Source organism: Erpetoichthys calabaricus, chromosome 4 (assembly GCF_900747795.2).
Source record: "Erpetoichthys calabaricus chromosome 4, fErpCal1.3, whole genome shotgun sequence".
Lineage (NCBI taxonomy): Eukaryota > Metazoa > Chordata > Cladistia > Polypteriformes > Polypteridae > Erpetoichthys > Erpetoichthys calabaricus.
This window is the reverse complement of record NC_041397.2, coordinates 162,611,480-162,637,242: the sequence shown is the minus strand read 5'-3', so window position 1 is coordinate 162,637,242 and position 25,763 is coordinate 162,611,480. Positions and strand designations below refer to the sequence as shown.

Sequence of the window (25,763 nt, the reverse complement as noted above, 5' to 3'; positions counted from 1 at the left end):
GCTTCTTCTTGCATCGCCTCAATGCTAGTGATTATTTTCTGTCTCTTTGCTGCCACTTTTGTGATTTCAGAGCGGAGCTCTTCTCTTTGCTTGTCATTTTCAGTTTCCTTTTTCTTCTTTTTTTCATCATTAAGGTATTGGACATATCGCATCCTGGCATTTCTGCAATGCTGCAAGAGGGGCTTTGGCAAAACTCCATCAAATGAGCCACCAGTCAAAGAATCATTTATAAATATACAGTAATTGCCTATACATGTCTCAGTAGGTGACATTGCGCAGCAGAGGCCACGACCTAGCTCAGCTGTCATCATATCTAAACAGAAAAATTAAAAAGCGAAAACAGAAATAAAATTTCAGGACAAGAAAGATTATTTCCAGGACATTTGGCCATTTCGATCAGTTTCCAGGTCATTTCAATGACTGGAAAATAACCCTCAAAATTTTCAGGTTTTCCAGGACGCGTGGGAACCCTGAACTGTTTAGTGAAAAAAAAAAAACTCATACAAAACTTGATTACAAAACTTGATTACAATAGTGTGCACATCCCCTAAATTATAGTTAGTTGAAGCACCTTTTGATTTTATTACAGCACTCAGTATTTGTGGGTAAGAGTCAATCAGTTGGAGATTTCTTGCAGAAAATTCCAGATCTGTCAGATTATGAGGACATCTCCTGTGCATTTTTACAGTGTATACCAAGTCACTATTGTTCAAGCATAAGTCATGGTTGAGGGTGCCATTATTGAGCAAGTAAAAAATAATTAGTAACTTTTATTGGTTGTCAGTAGAGATTCATTAAAGTTCACAATATGAGATGGCAGATCTGATTTTAGGCTTTGATACAATACATATTATGATGAATTTTAAATTAAATATGAATCATTAAAACATTATGTTTATACAGGTGGTGTGTCTTATAATATAAAGTTATGCAGCAGTTTCTGCTGCTGGCCTCCATAATTACCTCCCAGATGCTTATCGTGGCCCACACGTCTGTGGTTTTTCTTTTTCACAAATGTTGTGTTTTGCAGTGCTGTAGCATCACTACTGTATGCTATTTACATTTTGCTCTCAGGTTGATTTGTGCTCCCAAGTAATTCCACTACTTGCATTCAGAAATGAGTGTGCTAGCAACTTTCACAGAATAGCACAGATGCTGTAAAAAATAGTACCATTACGTTTTCTGAGTTTTGACATTGACTTGGCACTGAAGTATTAGTTCTTGCGACATCCCTAATCATGGATTATGCAAATTGAGTAGCATGTTCAAAAATGTTAAAGGTAAATATGTAAAGGGGAGCACTTTTGATCAAAGACCAACTTAAAAGTAATGTCTAATTATTTGGGATGTCAAACGATTTAAATTTTGTAATTGCAATCAATTGCAAAATCTCACTTGGTCAATTTTATGTTTAACAAAGGAAGTTTAGCAATGTCCATTTGGTCACTGTGAATGTGTCTGCTGTATACGTTCTTAGCTACTCAAACTGCTAAAACTTGAACCTTATATATAAATCTCTGATATGTGATAGAATTGTTCTATATGAACATAATGTGTAGGAATTGTTAGACCTCACTGAAGGATGTCTCTTACTCCTATTTTGCAATAAACAGCAGAATCTAATTTGTTAAATTTTGTTTCATTCATGGACACAAGTCTAGTTGTATATTCATGGATTGTAGTCTGGCACAGATTTTTTTTTGCCTGAATAAGTTTATAACAGTAGCATCACTCATGTTTTGCTCTTAAGTGATAAGCCATGGTTGTTGTAACTTTATGATAATTAAACTTGCCTGCTTTATAAGTATTGACAAATGTGTCCTTTGAACTGTCTGGGAGAGTTTTAAATCAAAAGCAACCATCACAAATGTAATGTTTCTCATCCATCATTAATGCAATAGCTTAAATTGGTGTTTCCAAAATATTGTACCATCTGGTCAGGGCCACAGCAATGCGTGATCTTGGATTTGGCATACTGCAAACAATAGTCACACTGCATGATTTTGCATAATAGTAGACTTGAGCAGACTATTAACACCTATGTGATTAAATGTCACGTGATATCTCAAGGCCGGGGGTTTCGACATTTTCCATGGTGTACCACCCTCCAGGAATTGAAATATTTTCAAGTACTCCCATTTTCTTGCAGTCTCAAACTGAAAAGTACTAAACTTTTACTAGGCACAACTAAAGGTGATATTACAAGGAGGTGTGGATGGTAGGAGATACAGTGGTACCTCGGTATACATCTGCTTTGGAATAAGTCCAACTTGATATACGTCCTGTTTGGACACGAAAAATTTTGCTTCGCATACGACTCGCGTGCTAGAACACCGTGCGTGGTATAACGGGTCTCCGGCTTCAAAAAAAGTGCCAGGTTTTAACCCGTATAGCCGTGTCATTCTCCGTGGGCGCGATTGCACAACCGTGGGGAAGTTAATGACGTAGTTGGAGCGAGTCGCACCTGCACAGGTGGGCTGTGATCGGGAAGAGTGAGACTGCATTTTTAACCTCGTATTTTATTGGATTTATTTATTATTGTTTTCATTCCCACAGAACACTTGTTTTTATGGATATTTACTAAATAATTATTTATTGAAACCAGATGCACTGCACTTTTTGTTTGGACACTGATTTTTGTTTTAAATAAAAGCACTTGGCATTCTTGCATTATCCCCTGGCTTCATTTAAGAATTGTCCTCATTTGTCAGCTCATCTTGGTGACATTACCAACGCTGTCAGGTTCAGGGCTCCCCGTAAGGACGTATGGGAACGCGGAGCGGACCTGTATCGTCACACCGCGCGCTACCCTACGCTGCCCACGAGCGTCAGTACGCCAGTTGCTAGCATTCAGTGAACAACCCGCGCTATAACTCTATATGAATTTTCACGTGATTTTGTGTTTTTTCGCGTAAATTTGAATTGATTGTTGAAAAGTATGAAGGTGGCATGCGTATCCGGGACATGGCTGCTGCATACTGTATGCCGAGAATGACAGTATCTACGATTGTGAAAAACAAAGACGTTATTAAAAAGTAAAGTGAGGTTAAATTTTTATTTATTTCATCTAATTGCTTTTGTATTTATGTATTTTAGTATTAAGCAGTGTTTAAATTATTTTATACAACCCCATCAATGTATAATATGCCAATAACAATAGGAGTTTTTTTCCAAGGGAACGGATTAATCATTTTCCCTTTATTTCTTATGGGAAAAATTCGTTTGGTATACGTCCTGTTTGGTATAAGTCAAAGGATGTGGAACGGATTAAGGATGTATACCGAGGTACCACTGTATTACACTTGGGTATTTTAACGTGATTACAGAATGTTTTTTGTGTGGTTGTGCATGTTGTACCATTTACCACCAGTGTCAAACAGCAAAAAGATCATAACTCAGTTGCCAAACTTGATGGACAAAACAATACACTGATTACTTCTCAAAAAAGCTGGGCTTAAATGTTATATAACCCTTTGCAAGCAACAGATCTTCATTCTCTGCCTGGCTTTAACTTCCTCTCTATTGCAGGAAACCCAACACTTAACATGTGGATGTAAATAAGGTTTGAGTGACCATTCTACTCCCAAGAGTAATCTAGTCCCTGAACGTAAGGGCAGAGAACAGTCCACATCAGAGTTAGACATGAGGCAGGATTCAATGTGGAACCATGCTAAGGAACAGCAAGATGCACAAAGCAGCAGACACTGTATGTAAAAGCAATGCACCTATCTTGCTGAATAATAGATCTGACTGATCATCGATCTGCAGCAGACATATTTTAATGCTAGCAAAAAATGCCACTGTGGGTGAAACATCAAAAAATGTTTTATACAGTAAAGACAGCAACAATAAAATGCAACTAAGCCAAAGAGAGTGAAAGGTATCCGAACAAAGTAGGAAAGTGCAGTCAACATCCTTTCACGTGCGGCAGTGAAACACTCTGTGAATCTGCAAGATACTGGGACAACGCATTACCTCTATCACTTGGACAAGAATCAATCTAAGTACAATGATTTAGAATTTTAATTCTGAGACTATATTGTCTGGAACTCTATAGTTATGGTAAATCCAGTAAAAGTATTATTATTTTACCTGTAACTGAATGTAACAACCTTATATGAAGGATAAGTCTTTAGCAGTTATATGTTTCACCTCGTAAATTCAATATGAAAATGAAATTATTTTGCATTATTTCAGGGCAGCATTGGTTACATACCAGTTTCAAACACTGTGTGGTACACCCAACACAAGCATCTTTACTAAGATGCTGTGAGGTGGTGACTAGCAGAGAGGCAGACACTGATAAACTTGCAAATGATCAATCTACACCAGCCAAGATACTCTTATGGCAGCATTTCAAAGATGGTTTTGAATTATAATGTTTTCCTGGAACATTCTTCATAAAGGAATTAAGGAAGGGAAACCAAGATAACATATGCTTTCAGGTTAAAAAAAAAAAATTCCAAAGTTTCTTACAAATCTTCCTCCTCCTATTCCAGAGCCAGAGGATCCAAATGCCTGTTCAGAGGCTCAAGTAGATAAAAAGGTGGTAGGCCGTGAAAAACTTCAAAGATGGTAAGGAGAAGCTTATATTTTATACAACAAGAAACTGGTAAACAATGTAACATAAATAACAGGAGTGATGATCTCTGTATACTTAACGTAAATAGGAACTCTTGCATACGAGTTTGGAATAGACTAGCTAATTGAGTATTTTAGCTGGGAGACCAGTAAACAGGGAACTACACTAATCAAGTCCTGAAGTAATGGAAGCATAACGCATTTTTTGTTAACATTCACCTTTTACTTGAGGAAGTTGCTCAATGTTGCAGAGATGGAAAAATGAAATTTTAGTAAGTGGTCTTATAGGAGACTCAAAGATAAGTTCTGAAGCTAAAAATACTTCAATATTACAGTTTATGCAGGATTAACAATCACACCATCAGAATAATCACAAAGGTTAGATACATTAGAAGCCATGGATTTCTGAACAACTAACAAAACCTTGGTTTTACCAGAATTTAATTTAAGAAAACTTTCAACTAGTAGGCATGCATTCTTTCAGATAGTGGAGTGGCAGATCAGTTGTAGTGGTACTGCTAAAATAAATCTGCATGTAATCATAACAGTAAACAGAGACGATATTGGTAAATGATTTGGCCATGAGGGGAACAAGAACAATACTTTGAATAACATGGGGAAGGGATGATTTGTGTTTTCTGAATGTGATGAACTATGACCTATCAATGAGGTAAGATGTGAACCAGGAAAAAGCTGTCAGTTGAAGACAGACAGGAGAGAAGAATGCTGTGATTTACAGTATCAAAAGCAACACTAAGTCAAGTAGAAGCAGAATGTGGACTATAGCAGATACCAGCAGACATAATTAATTCATTTTAACTCTAAGAATGGTGTCTATACTAGGAGAAATGCAGGGACCAGACTGAAAAAGATTACATCTGAAAAAGAAAGAACTAAGTTGTGTGGAAACCACCCTTTCCAACACAACTATAAGGAAAGGAGAGTTTGGAAATAATGCATGAATTGAGACCAGGTTTCTTAACAACAGCAGTAACAGCAGCAGTTTTGAGGGCAAGTGGAAAAGAATCAGATACTAATGTTGAATTGAACAGGTGGGAGACAGGACTGAAGATAATTGATAGACAGGGTTTACAAGAGTGGTAGGGGCAGGAGCAAGTTTTGAGTAGGTGGTGTTGGATTTTGCAACTGGTTCTGAAAATGAAAAGAAATCGGTGAGGGTGACAGAAACTGCCCTGAAGCTTTACAAAGGGTTACACTAGAAAGAAGAGAGGTGTAACTGGACAAAACATTAGCCTAATAGTGCTCCACTGAGCTCAGAGTAGATGAGGTATAGGACTAAGTAAATCTATTGCTACAAAAACAGTCTTGCATTACTTGTAAGAACAGGATTTGTTTAGGACAACTCTATACTTGAGTAATGCTTAGTGTAAGCTAAAGAGTGGGGAGTAAAACCAGAGTTCTTGCAAAAGCATGCAAAACACCAACCAATTGATTTCATTTCCCAGTGTTCTGAAGAATACACTTAATTTACAAAGAATAGTTTCCTGCCTTGAGTAGCCCAAATGTTAACATAAAATAACTAAATTCATTCCTCAGTACATCTCCCACTTTCCTTTACAAGGAAAAAAGATTTCATTTTTGCTTATGTTGTTTAAAATATCCATTAACAATATACACTGACAAAGTTCCATAATTTCTACATATGAACTTTCCTTAATTATGTAATTGTATCCCCAAGTGTGCAGTGTACAAAAATACAGAGAACACAAAAATCATAGCTCATATTGTTGCACCAAGCAAGTTCTCAGTGAAAGTTACATGTGATCATTTTAGTTGCTGCTGTGTTGTGATGGTATGCTAAATTTATTGTTACAGTGTCAGTAGACAACTGCATTTTCATTTATAGTTAAATGATCCCAAAACACTGAAGCCTTGTCTCAGTTAATAAAGTAGCTATCACTTGTGACACCAACTACATAGTACATAGTGTTAACTTTACAATGAAATGGTTAGAATTTCTTTGTTTTCAAAAAAGGACCCACTATTTTCATTATGTATACAGTAACAATGACAAAACACAGCTTATATCAACTGTTTTAAATTAATACTTATATTTTAACTGCACAGGTGTTTAGTGCTTTTGGGTTGAGATGCACAAATTTCAACTAAGTTTACAAAAGGTTGCACAGAAAAATGTGTGTGTGTACAAACTAAGCCAAAACTTTGATAAATATTTGCATATCACTATTAATTTACAGTCATCCATAAATACAGAAGCTATAATATTTAAAATGAATTTATGCCATTAAACATAATGCAGAAAAACACTGGAAATATAAATGTTTAATCCGTATACATGGATTAAAATCCTAAATGAAATAATGCAGTTCTAAATCAAGGTGTTTTTCAGTATATAGGAAAATGCCACTGGGCACTCTCTTACTGTTAATGTAACATGTCTGTTTAAAGACTTTTTTGTTTGTGTACTGTGTCATTTTCAATACATCCTAATAAGTAATAGTTCTAAAATACAGTAGGCAGCTTTTTCTGTGACATTAAAGCTGCACTTGAAATTGAGTTACATCTTAATAAAAGGTACCAATAAACCTGCTTCCACAAGCTGAATTATAAACAGTAAATTGCAAGTTTGGAGTATAATAAAAATATTTTATTAAATAGGACTGGATACACACTACATTTTATATGTAGGCAAAGGCAAAGTGAGAATCGTTGTTGACCTTTGGAAAAAGTTGACATTTTGGTAGGGTTGGAATCTTGGGTTGAAGATTTCTGGTAAACTTAGTGTGACTTGAAGTACAGGAAGGTCTGCAGTAAAGTACTGATGCAAAACAAACAGATAAGCAAATCTTCACAAAAACAGCAAAAGAAAAATACACTTAAAATCTACACAACTCCAAAGACATGTGGAAGGATAAAACACAGTATTTTTTTCTTACTGTGAAAAATATGTAATAATGCTATGTGTGGGCGGGGGTGGGGGGGGGGGGATTTACCTAAAAGCTTGGTATAAACACAGACAGGTAATTCTGAATCAGAATCTTAAAAAAGTGGTAATGTTAGTAGTATGTCATCCATGTAAATAAAGAGTAGAAGCAACTAATTTTCATTGAAGTATAAAATGAGTGTGCTGAAGTCTAAAACTGGTTGAGAACTGGTTCTTCAAGCTAAACATTAGCAGTGCACAAACCTTAAAATCTGTGGCTTGAATTAAGAAGTAACAAAGAAGAGAACACCAAAGGAAATTAAATGTCTGAAAAGACCATATGTAGAAATAGTTTAAAGATTCTTTAGAGTACATTCTTTTAGATTAGGAAATTGACTAAATATACGTAGTTATCAACAATAAAGAGATAACTGTATTTAAAATACTTTAAAAATATGAGAACTTGACTGCTTTCAGTTTTAAATTATTATTATTTTTTTTAATTTTAAATTAAATATGCCAATAATTCTGGTATATTCATTTTTGTAAAGATTATAAAACTGATCATGTAATATTACATGGTATTACAATGCAGATGATTGGCTAGAAGAAGTCAAAAACTATGCACTGTTTGGTAGAAATATATACAACTACTAGGTTTCAGCTTTTGTGAAATACTCTGAACCTATAAGAAAATTGATGCTATACCTTTAAATTTATGTTTTGAAAGCTTTTAACTCATTAGGGATTAAAATTATTGGATCTGTTTTAGCATTAGAAAATACTTCATTGCTTTGAACTTACCTTTGATGGTGGTTCTAACTCTGTTGGATTTGAAAGTTCAGGAAGCCTAAAAGAGAGGAGAAAAGGAGGAAAAAAATAAAAATAAAAAAATACATAGAACTGATACATCTATACTGCATGGACTATGTTTTACAAAACTGGAAAGTTGTTTTTAAATTAGAGCTTTCACATAAAATCTGAGCAAGCACAATTGTGTTTTATGTTTTCCATTATTCATTTACAGCAGCACTTTAGTCAAAATAAAATAGCACTTGAAATACATTAAAATCAAAAAATAAACTTTGCCACACTGTAAAATTACCTACTTGACCCAGATTTGTATTTTCTCCAGATATGAATGAATGACTAAACAACAGCCAAATGATTAAAATTAATAATTTGAAAAATTATTTATGTGTGTATATATATATATATATATATATACACACACACACACACACACACACACACACACACACACACACACACACACAGAGTGGAACCTCGGGTCACAAACGTCTCGGACCAAATACAAATCGGGTTACGACCAAAAAGTTCGCCAAACTTTTGCATCTGTTCACGACCATACACTCGGGTGATGAACAAGCCAGTTTCCCTTCCGGTTCGTACGCGCCGATGATTTCCGCACGTGTTCAGTCTCTCCCTGTGCATTCGCTGTGAACTCTTTGTGCTCTATGTCGTTTCCCTTCCAGTTGGTACGCGCCAGTGATTTATGCACATGTTCAGTCTCTCCCTGTACAGTACATTGTTCTCGGTCAGATGTGCATCGCGCAGAGGGACTTTACCTCAAAACTGTAATCTCCTCTCCACCTAGTTCCTCCATGCCAGAACTCGACTCATGGAAGGTTAGTTTTTGTATAAATTATGTATTTTTCAAATGTTCCATTTTTTTCCCTTTACTTAAAACTCATTAAAAAAAAAGTGTTTACAGCGATCGGTTCTTAAGGCTATTAGCGTGAACTCTTGCAATGTTACTTTCTTGGTTGTTTACGGCTGGTTTTTAAATAAAGTTCGGATTTGTTCAAATGTTCCTTTTTTCCCTGTGCTTGAAACTCATTAAAAAAAGTGTTTACAGTGATCGGTTCTTAAGGCTATTAGCGTGAACTCCTGCAATGTTAATTTTCTCTGTTCAAGGTTTTCTCAGTGTTATTCAATGTTTGTACATTTAGTTTACTATTACACTGTGCATTCTATGGTATAATGAACTATTTTGTGCTTAAAAATCTTTAAAAAAAAATATATTTACATTCAGCTCATACGGTCCGGAAAGGATTAATTGTATTTACATACAATCCTATGGGGGGAAATTGCTTCGGAAAGAATTACGGTCGTGACCCGAGGTTCCACTGTATATTACATACATACATACATACATATACACACACACACACACACACACACACACACACACACACATATATATATATACACATGCTTGTGTATATTTACTCTGTGCATTTTGCACAGATTTATAATAGTCTGCCAAATATTCAGAGTCTCTGCTATTTAGGATTACGAGAAGTGGTGCCTATCCAACCTCAGGGCATGTATACCAAAACCTGGATGCAGCATCATTCCATCAGTAATCTCACAACAAAGACATGAGCCATAATTAATAATAGAATTAAGATACTCACTGCAAATATTTAAGAAGATCTTTACTAAGGTCTTCAGAGATGTATTCTGACACTAAGCCATGAGCGTAACGCAAGTAATCCTCTAAAAGAGGAAGGAAAATAAAAATAGTCACTTGCACAAAAATAATCAAATTACTCTGAAACTTCAAAGGTCAGGTTAAAAAGGACAAAATGATAAAGACAACATATGAGCATTAATAGAAAGACTAGACTAGAGAATAGGTTTAAGTTAACTTTTTCCTTTCTCTCTCAGTGTAGAAACTGTATATTCAAATGACTAATGGCAAAAAAATGGGTAGAAGCCAACCAGACAATTTTCTAAAGCATAAATTAAAAGAATGCCCCCCCCCCCCCCCCAAATAATTAATTTACCTGTTAATTACCCCACATTTGCAGTTATAGTTGAGAAATATTGTTAATCTCATGTTATTAGATGTCAATGGGGACATACAATACAATACAATACAATAGACATGAATGGGGATCAATGGTCAATGATAGCAATGATATGTCCTGTATATTTGGCAAAATAAATAAATAACCATTTTTGGAAAATACTCTTGTGCATGAAAATGGCATTAAATTAAATGTAAATGAACTTTTGAACTGAAGGCCCACCTCCCCAGGTTCATTGGTCAGGACTCCTATCCAGTCAATGACTCATTTATTGGTTACCATTTGCTTCATGTAATACAATGTAGTACAGCATGATCTCACAGATGTAAACAATTAGATCTTAAATGTTAAAGAAAAGCCAGTGTAAACATTAAGGTGGAAATTATGCCTCATATTTGTGCACATCTGAGATGATTCAACAGACAGAAGATAATTGAATGCTGTAGTTTCACAAACACCAGATGAAAAATGTAAAAACTACAAGTAATAAATCTAGTTTAACAACCAATAAATGAGGAGAGAAGCAATTCTACAACTCAAAATCTCTTTTCCATTTTAATACACTCCAATTGTGTATGAGAAAATTTTCCAGAAGAGGTTTATTTAACAATGTTTTAGCCAAATAACACAATTTGGGGATACAACTGGATACCTGTCGGTGGATTATGCAACACACCAACTAATCCAAGATATTTTCATGGAAATATTTGAACACTTATTTCCAGGATGATAGAAACAGAGTCAAAGATCTCTTGAAAGTTTATTAACTTTGTTTGCTTTTGAAAGAAAGACTCTAAAATTCTCAAACAAGTTCAAGAATAAAGTTTACTCAAAATGACTGTTCTTAAGTTTTATTTCTGCATCTCTGAACCCAATACATGCCAACATACTGTATTTGTGCTTACAAAATGTGTGCAGTTGCACCAAACATATATTCATCTCCCATATTCTGCTTCCAAATAAATAATTCTTACTTTGGCATTTTTTTTATTGAGAATGTGAGTTGCAATTTAAAATACAGATTTAATCAAGATTACACAGTTACTCTCTACGACCATATGGTCAAGACTGGCTACCATGAAAACTAGACACCCCACCCCTTCATTCTGATTTCATATCCTTGACGCATGAAAAAAGTAGGCACTGCTTTTTTTATTAACTGATTTTAATTAAAATTAAATCAGATTCATTACTTAGCCATACTGCAATAATAAATGTATGTACTTACTATAGAGGAACAAAATAATACACTATATAAACTTGTAAATTAAATAATCACCAAATTAATTTTAATATGTCATTGTTTCATTTTCACAAATGCTGATGTTCAATTCAGGAAGTCCGGACAACACTTGGTAGCTTAAAGTAGTTTTTGAATTTTAAAGAAAATTTTTCCACAGCATTGGACAACAGGCATCTATTGTTTGAGTAAGGCATATATTATCTTCAACAAAAAATTTAATTTCCAAGTGGCTGGTAATGGGAATTGTATACAGTTAACATTTTATTTTTTCATTTAAGCATATGAAACTTGATGTTTTTGTGCATAAATATTGTAATTAAATACTGAAAATTATCCAGTGAATATAAGTTTGACTAAATGCTCAATTCATAGATTTCACTACAAGCACCCATATTAATATATTAGCCCGTAATAAGGAAATATCCTTTAATATCAAACTTTTGGTAAATTTCTCTTTATTGATTTTTTTTTCTTCAGCTAACATTATATATTTTTCTTTCACAAAACAATGTGCTCTGACAAAAATCCTGTGAACACACACTTTTAACTGCTACTTTATCCACTTAGTGAATCTAACCATATTGATACTACATAGAAAGGAAATAAAAATTACTTGTTTTATAGGTGGAGAAGGGGATAATCACTGTATGCATCATTTTAGTGATTCTGTTTACTTTGACATAGAAAATACTGGTAAAAGTTGCTGAAATTGAGTGTGGTAGCTACCTGATTAACTCTGGTGTATAACAGACTCCCATTGGAGTATTCGTGGATGATCTGACAGTCAACAATTTACTGGATGCATCCTTAAAGGTCTTGAAAGACTCAGTGCCTGGGCCAAGTGAATTCCAGATCTCTGGCTTTGGCCAGTCAGGAGCCTGGGCAAAGCTACTACCAGCACCATGAAGGATAAAAACAGCTCAGGACAAATCAGGACTACTAGGAAATTTCATAGCGTGGCATCCCAACATAAGTCCGGTACCCTTTGCTGGTAAATGAAGTTCCACTAACCACCACTGAGGGCCCTGAAAGAAAGATAAGCTACTTTCTCTTTGCTTTCAACAGAGATGAGTAAATGGTAACTTGTGCAAAAGAGGTTCTAAAGAAATCCTGTGTCTATCCGTGATGTTATTTTTTTACAAGTTGGCCAACAATGAGCTAAGATGTGTTGTGGGAGTAATGGAATCCCTAGAGATGCAGGTTCAACAGTTCTTTGCCAGATGAAAGCACTTCAGGGGTCAGAAAGCTCACCTATTAGAGGCTTCATCAGTGTACGATATTGATTCTGCTACACATTCCCTGCACTGTGCTGCTCATACTCTGGGCTGAGTCAGTTTTACTCCAGTTTCTGCACTACAGTAATCCCTCCTCCATCGCGGGGGTTGCGTTCCAGAGCCACCCGCGAAATAGGAAAATCCGCGAAGTAGAAACCATATGTTTATATGGTTATTTTTATATTGTCATGCTTGGGTCACAGATTTGCGCAGAAACACAGGAGGTTGTAGAGAGACAGGAACGTTATTCAAACACTGCAAACAAACATTTGTCTCTTTTTCAAAAGTTTAAACTGTGCTCCTTGACAAGACAGAGATGACAGTTCTGTCTCACAATTAAAAGAATGCAAACATATCTTCCTTTTCAAAGGAGTGCAAAGCAAGCAGTCAAAAAAAAAATCAATAGGGCTTTTTGGCTTTTAAGTATGCGAAGCACCGCCGGTACAAAGCTGTTGAAGGCGGCAGCTCACACCCCCTCTGTCAGGAGCAGGAAGAGAGAGAGAGAGAGCCACAGAAAATCAATACGTGCCCTTTGAGCTTTTAAGTATGCGAAGCTCCGTGCAGCCTGTCCTTCAGGAAGCAGCTGCACACAGCCCCCCTGCTCACACCCCCCTACGTCAGCGCAAGAGAGAGAGAGAGAGAGAGGAAGAGAGAAAGTAAGCTGGATAGCTTCTCAGCCATCTGCCAATGAAATCAACTGGGCAAACTAACTGAGGAAGCATGCACCAGAAATTAAAAGACCTATTGTCCGCAGAAACCCGCGAAGCAGCGAAAAATCCGCGATATATATTTAAATATGCTTACATATAAAATCCGCGATGGAGTGAAGCCGCGAAAGGCGAAGCGCGATATAGCGAGGGATCACTGTATACAATGACGATGATGGAATCTGGCAACATCAACAATGAAAGCAGAGGTTCAAGCACAGATCACCTACACTTTTTCAAGATATCACCACCACTTTCAATTTATTCAAACCTCTCCACTTGCCCACCATGCCTGCAGAGAGCAGTGATGTGGTGATTATGGGAGACTCAATAGCGTGCCATCTGAACTTGCGATTACCTAAGCATACAAATTCTGTTTGTTGTTTTCCTGGCACACAAATTAAATATGTGGAAAGAAAACATTCAACAGTCCTTGAGAAGCAGGTCAATGTCATTCAAGATCAGTTGGAACTCCTGAAGGAGGACCCTGCATCCTTCATTTAGGACATTAATGAGAGGACTTCAACTGAATGAATCATTATTCCAGGTCAACTTTACATGCTGAATAGATCAGATGCCACCTACAGTCGAAATCCTGGCCCTAAACATCTGGCTGACAGCCTCCTGCAACAAAAGAAACATTGGCTTTAATGACAACTGGGATCTCTTCTGGGAGAGACTGCTTTTCTACAGATGTGATGACCTGCATCCGCATAGGTCTGGTGCATGGGTACTCCCTGACAGTATCTCAAAGGTCATTGTTCTTGCTTAACATATTAGTTTTAGTCCTAATATTAAGTATAATTCCATGTTAGGATGTTATTCTGTAGTGGGTTCACCTACAGATGTGTACTGTATTAGCACTATAATAACAGACCATAGTAAACTAAATAATCTAGACAAAGCAATATAAAAACTAAAAATTCAAGACAAAGCGGTAGGATCAGTGATGTCTGGAGAGTAAGAAATTGCAAGGAAGTAAGGAAGAAACAACTCGCTAAATAAAAAAAAACAAGGCAAGGAAAGATGCCAGCTGGGCCAGAAGGAGGTGAATACAAGTGTGGATGAAGTGTGAAAAATTAAATTAGGTTATATTAGGTTAGGAAGATTTTATTATCCCAGAGGGAAATTTTTGTTTGCACCAGGAAAGTACAAGAACAGAAGACAATGTTACAGAGATCCAATAGATAAACAAAGATATTTGACAACCAATGTTATTGCATAAACAGACACTCAGGATTTAGTACAAAGAAAAATAATACTTTCAACAGTACACAAAACAATAATACATAATTTAACATTTAGCAGCAACCCTACTGGTAACAGATTTTAAAATGCTTATAACTCTAGAAATAAAATATTTCAATTGCTCTTTACCTTTAGAAATTAGGGATGGTGGGGAGCACGGACTAGATGGGAGCAAGAAATGAACTGAAAGATCTATTGGTTAGAACTTTAGAAAGCTGAGATATTTGTATCAGATTCATCATGTCCTTCCCCAGACCATTCAAGGTCTTCTAGTTGGGTAAACAGGACCTACCAGCATGCCTATTCTGCCTAAGAAAAGTATCCCTAAGGCACATCCTCAGTTACTGCCTAAAGGCCTTGGCAGAAGGCCACTATCACTAGCAGCATGACCAAGTGTTGAAAATGATAGTAGAGGTCAAGTCAGGAAAGATATAGCAGCTATGGCAAAGAGTGACAAGTGGGCTTGTCATCACCACACAAAACTGTCTGCAGCAGCAAGACATGCAGTTCTGTTGGCACTGATGATTCCTTAAACCCCTTAGCATTAAATTTTTATTAAATCTAATCTTTCTACTGTAAAAGTACAGAACACTAAAAGTACAAAGTCAGAAGTGTAGAAAGTATAATAATGGTACAAATAATATTATTATCATTATTATTAATAATAATATGTACAGCACTCTGCATGTGTGCGAATGACGTGTCACTTTCAGATTCCCAGAACCACTTTCGGTTTCAATAACCGTTTTCAGTTTCACTGCAAGAAGATAGATTCACTTCATCATCACTGCTGATGAGACGCTTTTATGAGGCTAGGAGAATTTGGGTTTACACTGTTGTCCAGGAAACACTCAGGCCTGACGCTTGCGCAAGACATGCCTATACCGTTGCCCGAGTAATACTCGGGACTAATGCTTTTAGCAATGTTTTTACAGCCCGAGTAATGCTCAGGTTTAACATTACAGAAGTTAAGAAGACCGGGTCGAGGCTTATGAGAGAAAGATGTCCAGATACAAACAACTGGTAGGCAAGAGGCAAGATTGACATGCACAATGTTTGCCAATAGTATTGGGCTGCAGAGACTTTGCAAGGTAATCAGTCTACAGGGCTCTAAATGTCACTTACATCACAAGACAGCACAGCAGGAAAGCAACCAGCAATATCAACAGATGCTACAGGGGAACCTCGAAGGATCTGTGGACAATAGGTGCTACATGGTCACAAGTTGGTGACTGATAAACACCAGCTGGGTCACCAAGCTGAGGATATATGATAGTTGAAAGACCCAAACACTATATAACCCTAGGTACAATCTTTGATGATGTGACCAGGTTCACTGCAAGATTTCATTTCATTTATTTTATTTATAAAGCATTTTTCAAGCAATATGCACAAAATACTTTCTAACAACAGAACAAAAAGACAAAAATGATAATACTTCATATAATATCAGATTAAGAACAAAAAAATAATAAGATTAAAAAAATACATAAAATACATCATAGAAAGTAAGGCTACATATTAGGAAAAACTGATGAGCAATGAACTTGATGATGAGATAACAATAAATAAAGTGATAAATCAGAGATTAAGGTTGTGCACTGTGCAGTATCACCAATTGTACAAGCTGCCAATACAGACGACAAATTGAGATTGTTAGCTGTGTTTATTAAAACACAAAATTTACAGTTAATATTGCAAAAAGTAAACATTTGTTGTGCAAAAAGCAATACATGCTGCAAAACATTTATAAAAATAATTCTGTATCTAACACACTACATTTTAAATAAATAGAACTACCAAATCAGATTTTAGCAAAACTTAACAATCTAGGCCGTGGGGTGCAATTGCCTACAACATCACACAACAGGCAGCAGTGCACTTCAGGAAAATGGGAGATTGAAAAAAATATCTGACTATTGCCTTTGTTTTACCTTAGCTCAGGAATTCAGTTTGTTAGCAACACTGATTTATGTTTGCCCGTACATGTGAAACATTTACCTAGATGTCTACATAGCACTCATGTTAAGTTGTCCTAAAATTGTCTGTCAAACATGGTAAATAAGTAGTGTAAGGCATAACAAAATGGCAAACATTTTAACTCAGTATTACTTTGTTACTAGCTAGTTAAATTTCTGAAATAAAATAAACACAGACGGCAAGGTGTTGTCTGTGGCCAAAATACTGAAGTCTGGGCTAGTCATTTACTTTAGCAACTTTGATCATATTTTTCACATTGTCAGTAGTAAAACACTGCTTTGCATAAACACCAGCTAGCCAAAGCCTCACATAACCCCATAACTAATTTTTCTGCATTGGATTCTTCAGGGAAGTAGAACGTCTGTAAACACCAAGAGCCTCATGTATAAACGTTTCCACTCTCACTTCGAGATGCATAAAAACTAAACTTGGCATAAAGCCATGCACATTCTCACACCAGACTTACCCTATGTGTACGCAAGTTTCCAATCAGATTTGCAAACTGGTGGAGCCCAGCGTCAATGCAGTGCTACTGTTCCTATGTGGTTTCCCATTCTTTTTTAGATTCACATCCTTGGCATGGTTTTATCAAATACACTGAAATTAACCGCATATAGTTTATAAATTTAAGCCATCTGCTTGTAATCAACCTGTAACATTATAATGGTCCATGGAATGTCCAAACTATTCCAAACACCATAGCTGCTTTAGCGTTGTTACTCTCACTGCACCACTCAGAGTATTTTAACCCACTGTATCCGAGTGTGGAATCACAGCAGTACAGCAGCTGATCGGAAAACTCTACGGCAGGCTGTGTCAAGAGGATTATCGGGATACAGCATCTTCCCTGGAGAACAATTATAGCACACAATGCCTCGGCCATAGGCAGTCTATTTGAACTTCTTCCATTCGGCAAATGCTTCAGAGCCTTTCCTGTACAAACCTCGAGGTTCAGAAACAGTTTCATCCCAAGAAGCTACAAACACACTCAATCAGTCCATCAAGTGCTCCCAGTAGAACTGTTTGTACTTAGAATTACAATTTCCTCACTGTAAACTTGCACTACAGTTGTAATATTGCACAGCTTGAGACACTTTATGAACCATGTGCAATATATGTACATGTATATTGTACTTATGATTTCATATTGTATATTTTTCATTGTTTTTTATCATATTATCATCATCACTATTAATAATATTTTTATCGTTTTATAGGAGAATACGTTTATGGAGGATTTGCACATTGAATCTCACTGTACCATACAATAATGATAAAGGAATTCAATTTAATTCAATTCAATCCAATTCAACAGAAGACAGCGCATATTTACAGATGATGGCGACTGGCTCCTAAGTTGATTTAGATTTCCAAGAGCTATCTTTTTGGAGCTCTTGATATCATTTTTAAGATGAAATGCATTAAAGTATGTACACTGCCTGGCCAAAAAAAAGTCGCCACCAAAAAAAAAAAAAAAGGTCACACACTCTAATATTTCGTTGGACCGCCTTTAGCTTTGATTACGGCACGCATTCGCTGTGGCATTGTTTCGATAAGCTTCTGCAATGTCACAAGATTTAGTTAATTTTTAATTTTCATTTTTCACCAAGATCTTGCATTGATGATGGTAGAGTCTGACCGCTGCGCAAAGCCTTCTCCAGCACATCCCAAAGATTCTCAACTCTGGAACATGGTAAATCTGGACTCATCAGACCACATGACCTTCTTCCATTGCTCCAGAGTCCAATCTTTATGCTCCCTAGCAAATTGAAGCCTTTGTTTCCGGTTTGCCTCACTGATCAGTGGTTTTCATACGGCTACACAGCTGTTCAGTCCCAATCCCTTGTGTTCCCTTTGCATTGTGCATGTGGAAATGCTCTTACTTTCACTATTAAACATAGACCTGAGTTCTACTGTTGTTTTTCTTCGATTTGATTTCACCAAACGTTTAAGTGATCGCCGATCACGATCATTCAGGATTTTTTTCCGGCCACATTTCTTCCTCGAAGACGATGGGTCCCCACTATCCTTCCAGTTTTTAATAATGCGTTGGACAGTTCTTAACCCAATTTTAGTAGTGTCTGCAATCTCCTTAGATGTTTTCTCTACTTGATGCATGCCAATGATTTGACCCTTCTCAAACAGACTAACATCTTTTCCACGACCACGAGATGCGTCTTTCGACATGGTTGTTTAAGAAATGAGAAGCAACTCATTGCACCAGTTGGGGTTAAATAACTTGTTGCCAGCTGAAAGATAATCGCCCATACAGTAATTACCCAATAGGTGGCTCGTACCTATTTGTTTAGTTAAATCCAGGTGGCGACTTTTTTTTTGGCCAGGCAGTGTATATTACATTATACAGATACATTTTTAACGTCATTTAAATAATGTATATTGCTAATAATTAAACGTGTAGGCACAGTGGCACAGCAGTAGTGATGAGCTGGCGCCCCGTCCAGGGATCGTTTTTGCCTTGCAATGTTTGCTTGCTGGGACTTGTGCAACCCTGGATGGATAGATGGATGGAATAATTAAACATGTACTATGAAGATATTTCAATGTTCTTTAAAAGTTTTGAAGAATCGGCGTTCTACGCTTACAGATGGTTTGACATTTAATAAAAAGCTTATTGTGTGGCGATTAGTAATGTGGAGAAAGAAAAGGAAGGACAGGAATTGGGGGTTGGTGCGTTTGAAAGAGACAGTACTGCTGCATTAAATTATTTCATCGAGGGTCGCACACATCCCAGCAAGTATCTTGCGGGAGGCCATCTCATTGCCATCATGCCCCCATGTTTAATATATGCATTAATTCATTTCATTATGAAAATATCAAGTGTATATCCTAGTACTTAAATTGTTCAGAGAGTTGTAACATCATGAATGTAATGTATTCTGTGTCCTGTCGGCCTAAGAGAAAGCTTGTTTAAGAAGCATATAGTGATTCATACACATACAGCACATAGAAGAACACATACAATATGCAGCATTTAACATGCTACTTTGGTTATGATGGGATTTGAGAAACTCTAGTAAATTTAACATTGATTTTAAGATTAAGTTTACAACGTTCTACTTTAATGACAAAATAAACTACGAGATTAAAGTGAACATTTCAACTTTTTTTATTCCCAGTGTCCCCATTTTTTTTCTTTTCTCTGTAACCTAATAAACCTCCATATGACACTCGAACGATGGGCTACAACTCACCTTTTCACGGCGACTTTGATATCTGTGCGACTTTCTGAACTTGAACTTCCAAGTTTGTCCACCACTCTGTATCACTCGAACAACTTCCTTTTGTCATTTATACCACTGCTTAAACCAACAAAATAGTACGTTTTCCTTGCCTCCACTTTGCATTTGCTGAAATTCTGTTTTATCACATGCCTTTGCCATTATCTTTTAACCAAACACTGAACGAGGAAGGTGATATTTATATTGATATACTGTACATATTAAAATATGCAAAATTCTGGGAGGAGTCGGGGTGTGACAGCAGACGCATGCACGTACATTTTTTTTTCATGCTGACTGGAATTTAGGGAGCTGAAGTGAATGGAAATTGGCTTACGCATAGTTTTGTGCATCTGAATTTTTGTGTATACACATATTTCTACTTTTGTCTGTACGCCATGTTTTAGTGCGAGTTCTACGCACGCTGTTATGCATGAGGCCCCAAGTCTTTAACTCAAAGTCAAAGTTAATGAAGTGAATTTTCAGGCTTGTGTAGGGCTCTTTTGTCCTAATTGACCAAAGATCGGTTGTGCATGTGAAAAATTACCCCATTTTCAGCTCTTCCAGCAACCGCTTGCAGCACTGCTCATACATGGCGACTTGGGAAAAATATGTATGGGATGGAATCTGGTCTCATTTACAGTGCATCCGGAAAGTATTCACAGCGCATCACTTTTTCCACATTTTGTTATGTTACATCCTTATTCCAAAATGGATTAAATTCATTTTTTTCCTCAGAATTCTACACACAACACCCCATGATGACAACATGAAAAAAGTTTACTTGACGTTTTTGCAAATTTATTAAAAATAAAAAAACTGAGAAATCACATATACCTAAGTATTCACAGCCTTTGCTCAATACTTTGTCGATGCACCTTTGGCAGCAATTACAGCCTCAATTCTTTTTGAATATAATGCTGCAAGCTTGACACTCTTATCCTTGGCCAGTTTCGCCCATTCCTCTTTGCAGCACCTCTCAAGCGCCATCAGGTTGGATGGGAAGCGTCAGTGCACAGCCATTTTAAGATCTCTCCAGAGATGTTCAATTGGATTCAAGTCTGGGCCACTTAAGGACATTCACAGAGTTGACCTGAAGCCACTCCTTTGATATCTTGGCTGTGTGCTTAGGGTCGTTGTCCTGCTGAAAGATGAACCGTCGCCCCAGTCTGAGGTCAAGAGCACTCTGGAGCAGGTTTTCATCCAGAATATCTCTGTACATTTCTGCAGTCATCTTTCCCTTTATCCTGACTAGTCTCCCAGTCCCTGCCACTGAAAAACATCCCCACAGCATATGCTGCCACCACCATGCTTCACTGTAGGGATGGTATTGGCCTGGTGATGAGCGGTGCCTGGTTTCCTCCAAACGTGACGCCTGGCATTCACACTAAAGAGTTCAATCTTTGTCTCATCAGACCAGAGAATTTTCTCTCTCATGGTCTGAGAGTCCTTCAGGTGCCTTTTGGCAAACTCCAGGCGGGCTGCCATGTGCCTTTGACTAAGGAGTGGCTTCCGTCTGGCCACTCTACCATACAGGCCTGACTGGTGGATTGCTGCAGAGATGGTTGTCCTTCTGGTAGGTTCTCCTCTCTCCACAGAGGACCTCTGTTCTTGGTCACCTCCTTGACTAAGGCCCTTCTCCCCCGATCGCTCAGTTTAGATGGTCGGCCAGCTCTAGGAAGAGTCCTGGTGGTTTCGAAACTTCTTCCACTTACGGATGATGGAGGCCACTGTGCTCATTGGGACCTTCAAAGCAGCAGAAATTTTTCTGTAACCTTCCCCGGATTTGTGCCTCGAGACAATCCTGTCTCGGAGGTCTACAGACAATTCCTTTGACTTCATGCTTGGTTTGTGCTCTGACATGAACTGTCAACTGTGGGACCTTATATAGACAGGTGTGTGCCTTCCCAAATCATGTCCAATCAACTGAATTTACCACAGGTGGACTCCAATTAAGCTGCAGAAACATCTCAAGGATGATCAGGGGAAACAGGATGCACCTGAGCTCAATTTTGAGCTTCATGGCAAAGGCTGTGAATACTTATGTACATGTGCTTTCTCAATTTTTTTATTTTTAATAAATTTGTAAAATTTTCAAGTAAACTTTTTTCACATACTCATTATGGGGTGTTGTGTATAAAATAAACTATGAGAATAAAGTGGAAATGTCGACTTTAATCTTGACATAGTCAACATGTCGAATTTATTCTGGACATATAGTTTGTTTTTTTCTTCCGTGTCCATATTTTTTTTTCTTCACAGTGGCCCTAATGCACTTCCATATGGCTATACCACAAACAGAATTATAAATGCAAGTTGCAGTTTTTATTATTTATGTATATAGCTTAGCTAGAAGCAAGGTCCATATTAATGCAGTTTGCCTAAATGATGGTACAGTTGGTAAGATGTCATCATCAAGTTGCACTTGTTTTATTTTATTTTAATTTGGTGAATACTGTGTAATGCACCTGGGCTTGAAGCCTTGAAGTAATGGTGCAACTATCAGTAATACTATTATTATTTATTTCATTGTTATTATTTATTAGTTTAAATATTATGCAGTTTAATGATGGTAAAATTGTTTAAAAAGTCACTTTAACGTGTCAGTGGACAGAGATTGTTAACATTAACAGAAAGTGTAGTTGGTTTACAAAAAATATTTACTATTTATTCCTTTTCTAAGACGTGTTCAGTGCAATCCAACTTTTGACAAACACCTCTGGATATTTTACTAAGTCTAAATACCTCTTTGGATGGTTGAAAATATGTTGTCAAAATCATAGTTTAAGCATTTGCAAAATTTGTTCAATTAAAGGTTCTATATTTTGACTGCATCTGTCACGCAATGTGATTCCTTCTCTTTAGTGCCACCCCCTTGAAAACTATCACTTTATGGGGCCATGCAAACCTGGATTAATACTTGTGTGCACATTAAAATGTCTTTTTGTACGATGTACAATTCTCATAACAGTCTAATAGGTTATTCTTAGCCAGTCTACTGCAGTAATTGCAGTGGAAAATGTGGTTAACATGCACTCATGCATGGGGAAAAAAATACCGTCTAATACCGTGAAACCGGCAGAATTTGGAAAAATACCGTGATATAGAATTTTGGTCATACCGCCCACCTCTACAGCATAGCAATGGAACTCAATGTTACGCTTTCTAATAATATAATAAAGCCTAAGGGTAGCATATGAACAGAAAATAACAAAGGGACCCAGGACAGAACCTTGTTGTACGCCATAATTTAAGATGGAAGTGGAATATACTGTATTACAACAGCCAAATATGTTTAAAATAACTTATAAATATGCTTATAATTAACAGTTATCCTGTCTGCTACTTGTTGCGAGTGTGTATATTTTCAGGAGCAGGTCTTATGGCTTAGATTCAAACTTCCCTGCTGACTGGTTTGACATGCAGGGTTCTGTAGAGATGGATTTATATTTTCCAGTTTGACAACACACAGTCAATAAATAATATAATGTTTGTTTTGATTTTTGTTGTATCAATACATTTTTGTGGAAAAAACAAACAATAACTAAACGAGGAAACAGTGTTTGTTCAAACAGATCCTTGCAGAAGAGCCCTCAAGAAGCCTTCCTACATAAAATATGAAGCCTACCAGCAAACACTGCCCACTTCAGGGGTTATTTTGCAAGACAGTGCCCTTATAAAAGGTGTATTCACATGTACATGATCTTTATAGCCTTTTTTGTATAGAGCACAATAAACCATCAAAGGAAACAACCACCTTCAATATTAAACTACTATGTTGGAAACCACTGAGATATTTTTCTTATAGAAAACATTTTAAAACTATAGTACATTCAAATATCTGGTGTTTATAAATAAAATTTGACGGTTACCATCCAGGAAAGGCAAAGCCTTTCTTAGCCTTTACTACTTGCTGTCTATTGAAGGGAAGACCAGCAAATGTGTTTTGAGAGCTTTGGCACAAATTATGGATTTTTTTTTCTCCTTTGACTAGCAGCACAAGCCTAAATTGTGTGGGAAGAAGACTGGCAAGGGTTTTTGATAGCTGGATTATGCTGCTTTCACAATTTTCTCTTTTGTACACAGTGCAGTCTCACACATGCAGTTGATCCTAGCCTAAAACTTGAAAGTACTACCATGTTTAAATTAAGTCTGTGAAAGCAAGCATTTATTTTAAATGTGGAAAAAAACAACATGCCCTTAAAATAAAACAAGAAAACAGATTTAATTTTAAAATGTATACCATTCTACAGCTTATTTTTGTTATAACATTGTAAAATCTACATATTCGTGCAAGCTTTGGAAGAGTGGGATACCAGAAACTTAAGGTATAACATTCAGAAGCCAAGAAAGCAATTCTGTGTAGTCCACTAGAGAGTGCACACAGGCAAAAAATAAAATAATCTTTCATATTTTTGATTATTTTTTAATAAAGTGTAATCATTTCACAGTTTAAATTTTCTTAAACATATTTTGCTTAACCCCCTCAACACAAGTTAGTATCTGCAGCTGCTGGCCGTTCTGGGATGTTCTACACTTAATCAAGCATATAAGGCACATCTGTTATTCTAGAGGTGATAGACATGCAAGCTTTTTACACAAATGAGCTAGAAATTAAAACACAGATGCTGTGAAGCAGCAGGACTAACGTCTGTGCCAACATGCAGTACTAGGCAAGATGCTGCCGGTTTCCAGCCATGTATACAGAATACAATACATGATCCAAAAATCTTAGTGCAACTCCCACAGTTGTACCATCTGTGTGGACTTAACTTGCTCAGTTGCTATGAATTATATGAAGAGATTACTAATCTTCTGTAATAAAACTGATGCACATACTTTGTACCTACCTTCATGAATATCAGTGGTACTTTTACTTCTAATAAATGTTGAAGATTTCACTGCACCACCAACGCATGTGTTGCTATTTTTCAGTGCTTTCACAGTATTATCCACCTATTGAAAAAAATTGTACCTTTAAGTCCAATGCAAGGTTACAAAATTAAAATACAACAGAAACAATTAATACTTGCAGACCATAGCGTCTCAGAAATTTGATTAAGTCATAATAATGAACAATATATTCCACTTCATTCAGAACTAACAAAATACCCGCGCTTCGCAGCGGAGAAGTAGTGTGTTAAAGAGGTTATGTAAACATATATATACATATACACATATATATACATATCTACATATACACATATCAACATATATATACACATACATTATATATATACACACATTCATACATACACACACATACATACATAAACACACATATATATATACATATACATATCTACATATATATATAATAGCAAAATACCCGCGCTTCACAGCAGAGAAGTAGTGTGTTAAAGGGGTTATGTAAACATATATACACATATACATATATATACAGTACATATCTACATATACACATCTACATATATATACATACATATACACATCCACATATACATATATATACAAAAACAAATTTACACATCTACATATATATATATATATATATATATATATATATATATATATATACACATATATATATAGCAAAATACCCGCGCTTCGCAGCGGAGAAGTAGTGTGTTAAAGAGGTTATGTAAACATATACATACATACATACATATATATATACATACATACATATATATATATATATATACATACATATACATACATACATATATATATATATATATATACATATATACATACATACATATATATATATTACACATACAATATA

The 25,763-nt window shown here is 36.3% G+C and overlaps 1 protein-coding gene across 3 annotated transcripts in view; it reads right to left on the bottom strand.

Moving 5' to 3' along the window:
* Positions 1-25,763, bottom strand: part of rnaseh2b (ribonuclease H2, subunit B) — a 151,011-nt gene that overhangs the window by 38,660 nt on the left and 86,588 nt on the right. For all 3 annotated transcript variants that reach the window (XM_051925753.1, XM_051925752.1, XM_051925751.1), the window contains exons 7-9: positions 24,865-24,970; positions 9,928-10,009; positions 8,291-8,336 (exon numbers count right to left, since the gene is read on the bottom strand). In XM_051925753.1, coding sequence (XP_051781713.1) covers positions 8,291-8,336; positions 9,928-10,009; positions 24,865-24,970 — 234 coding nt within the window. The remainder of the gene's footprint in view (positions 1-8,290; positions 8,337-9,927; positions 10,010-24,864; positions 24,971-25,763) is intronic.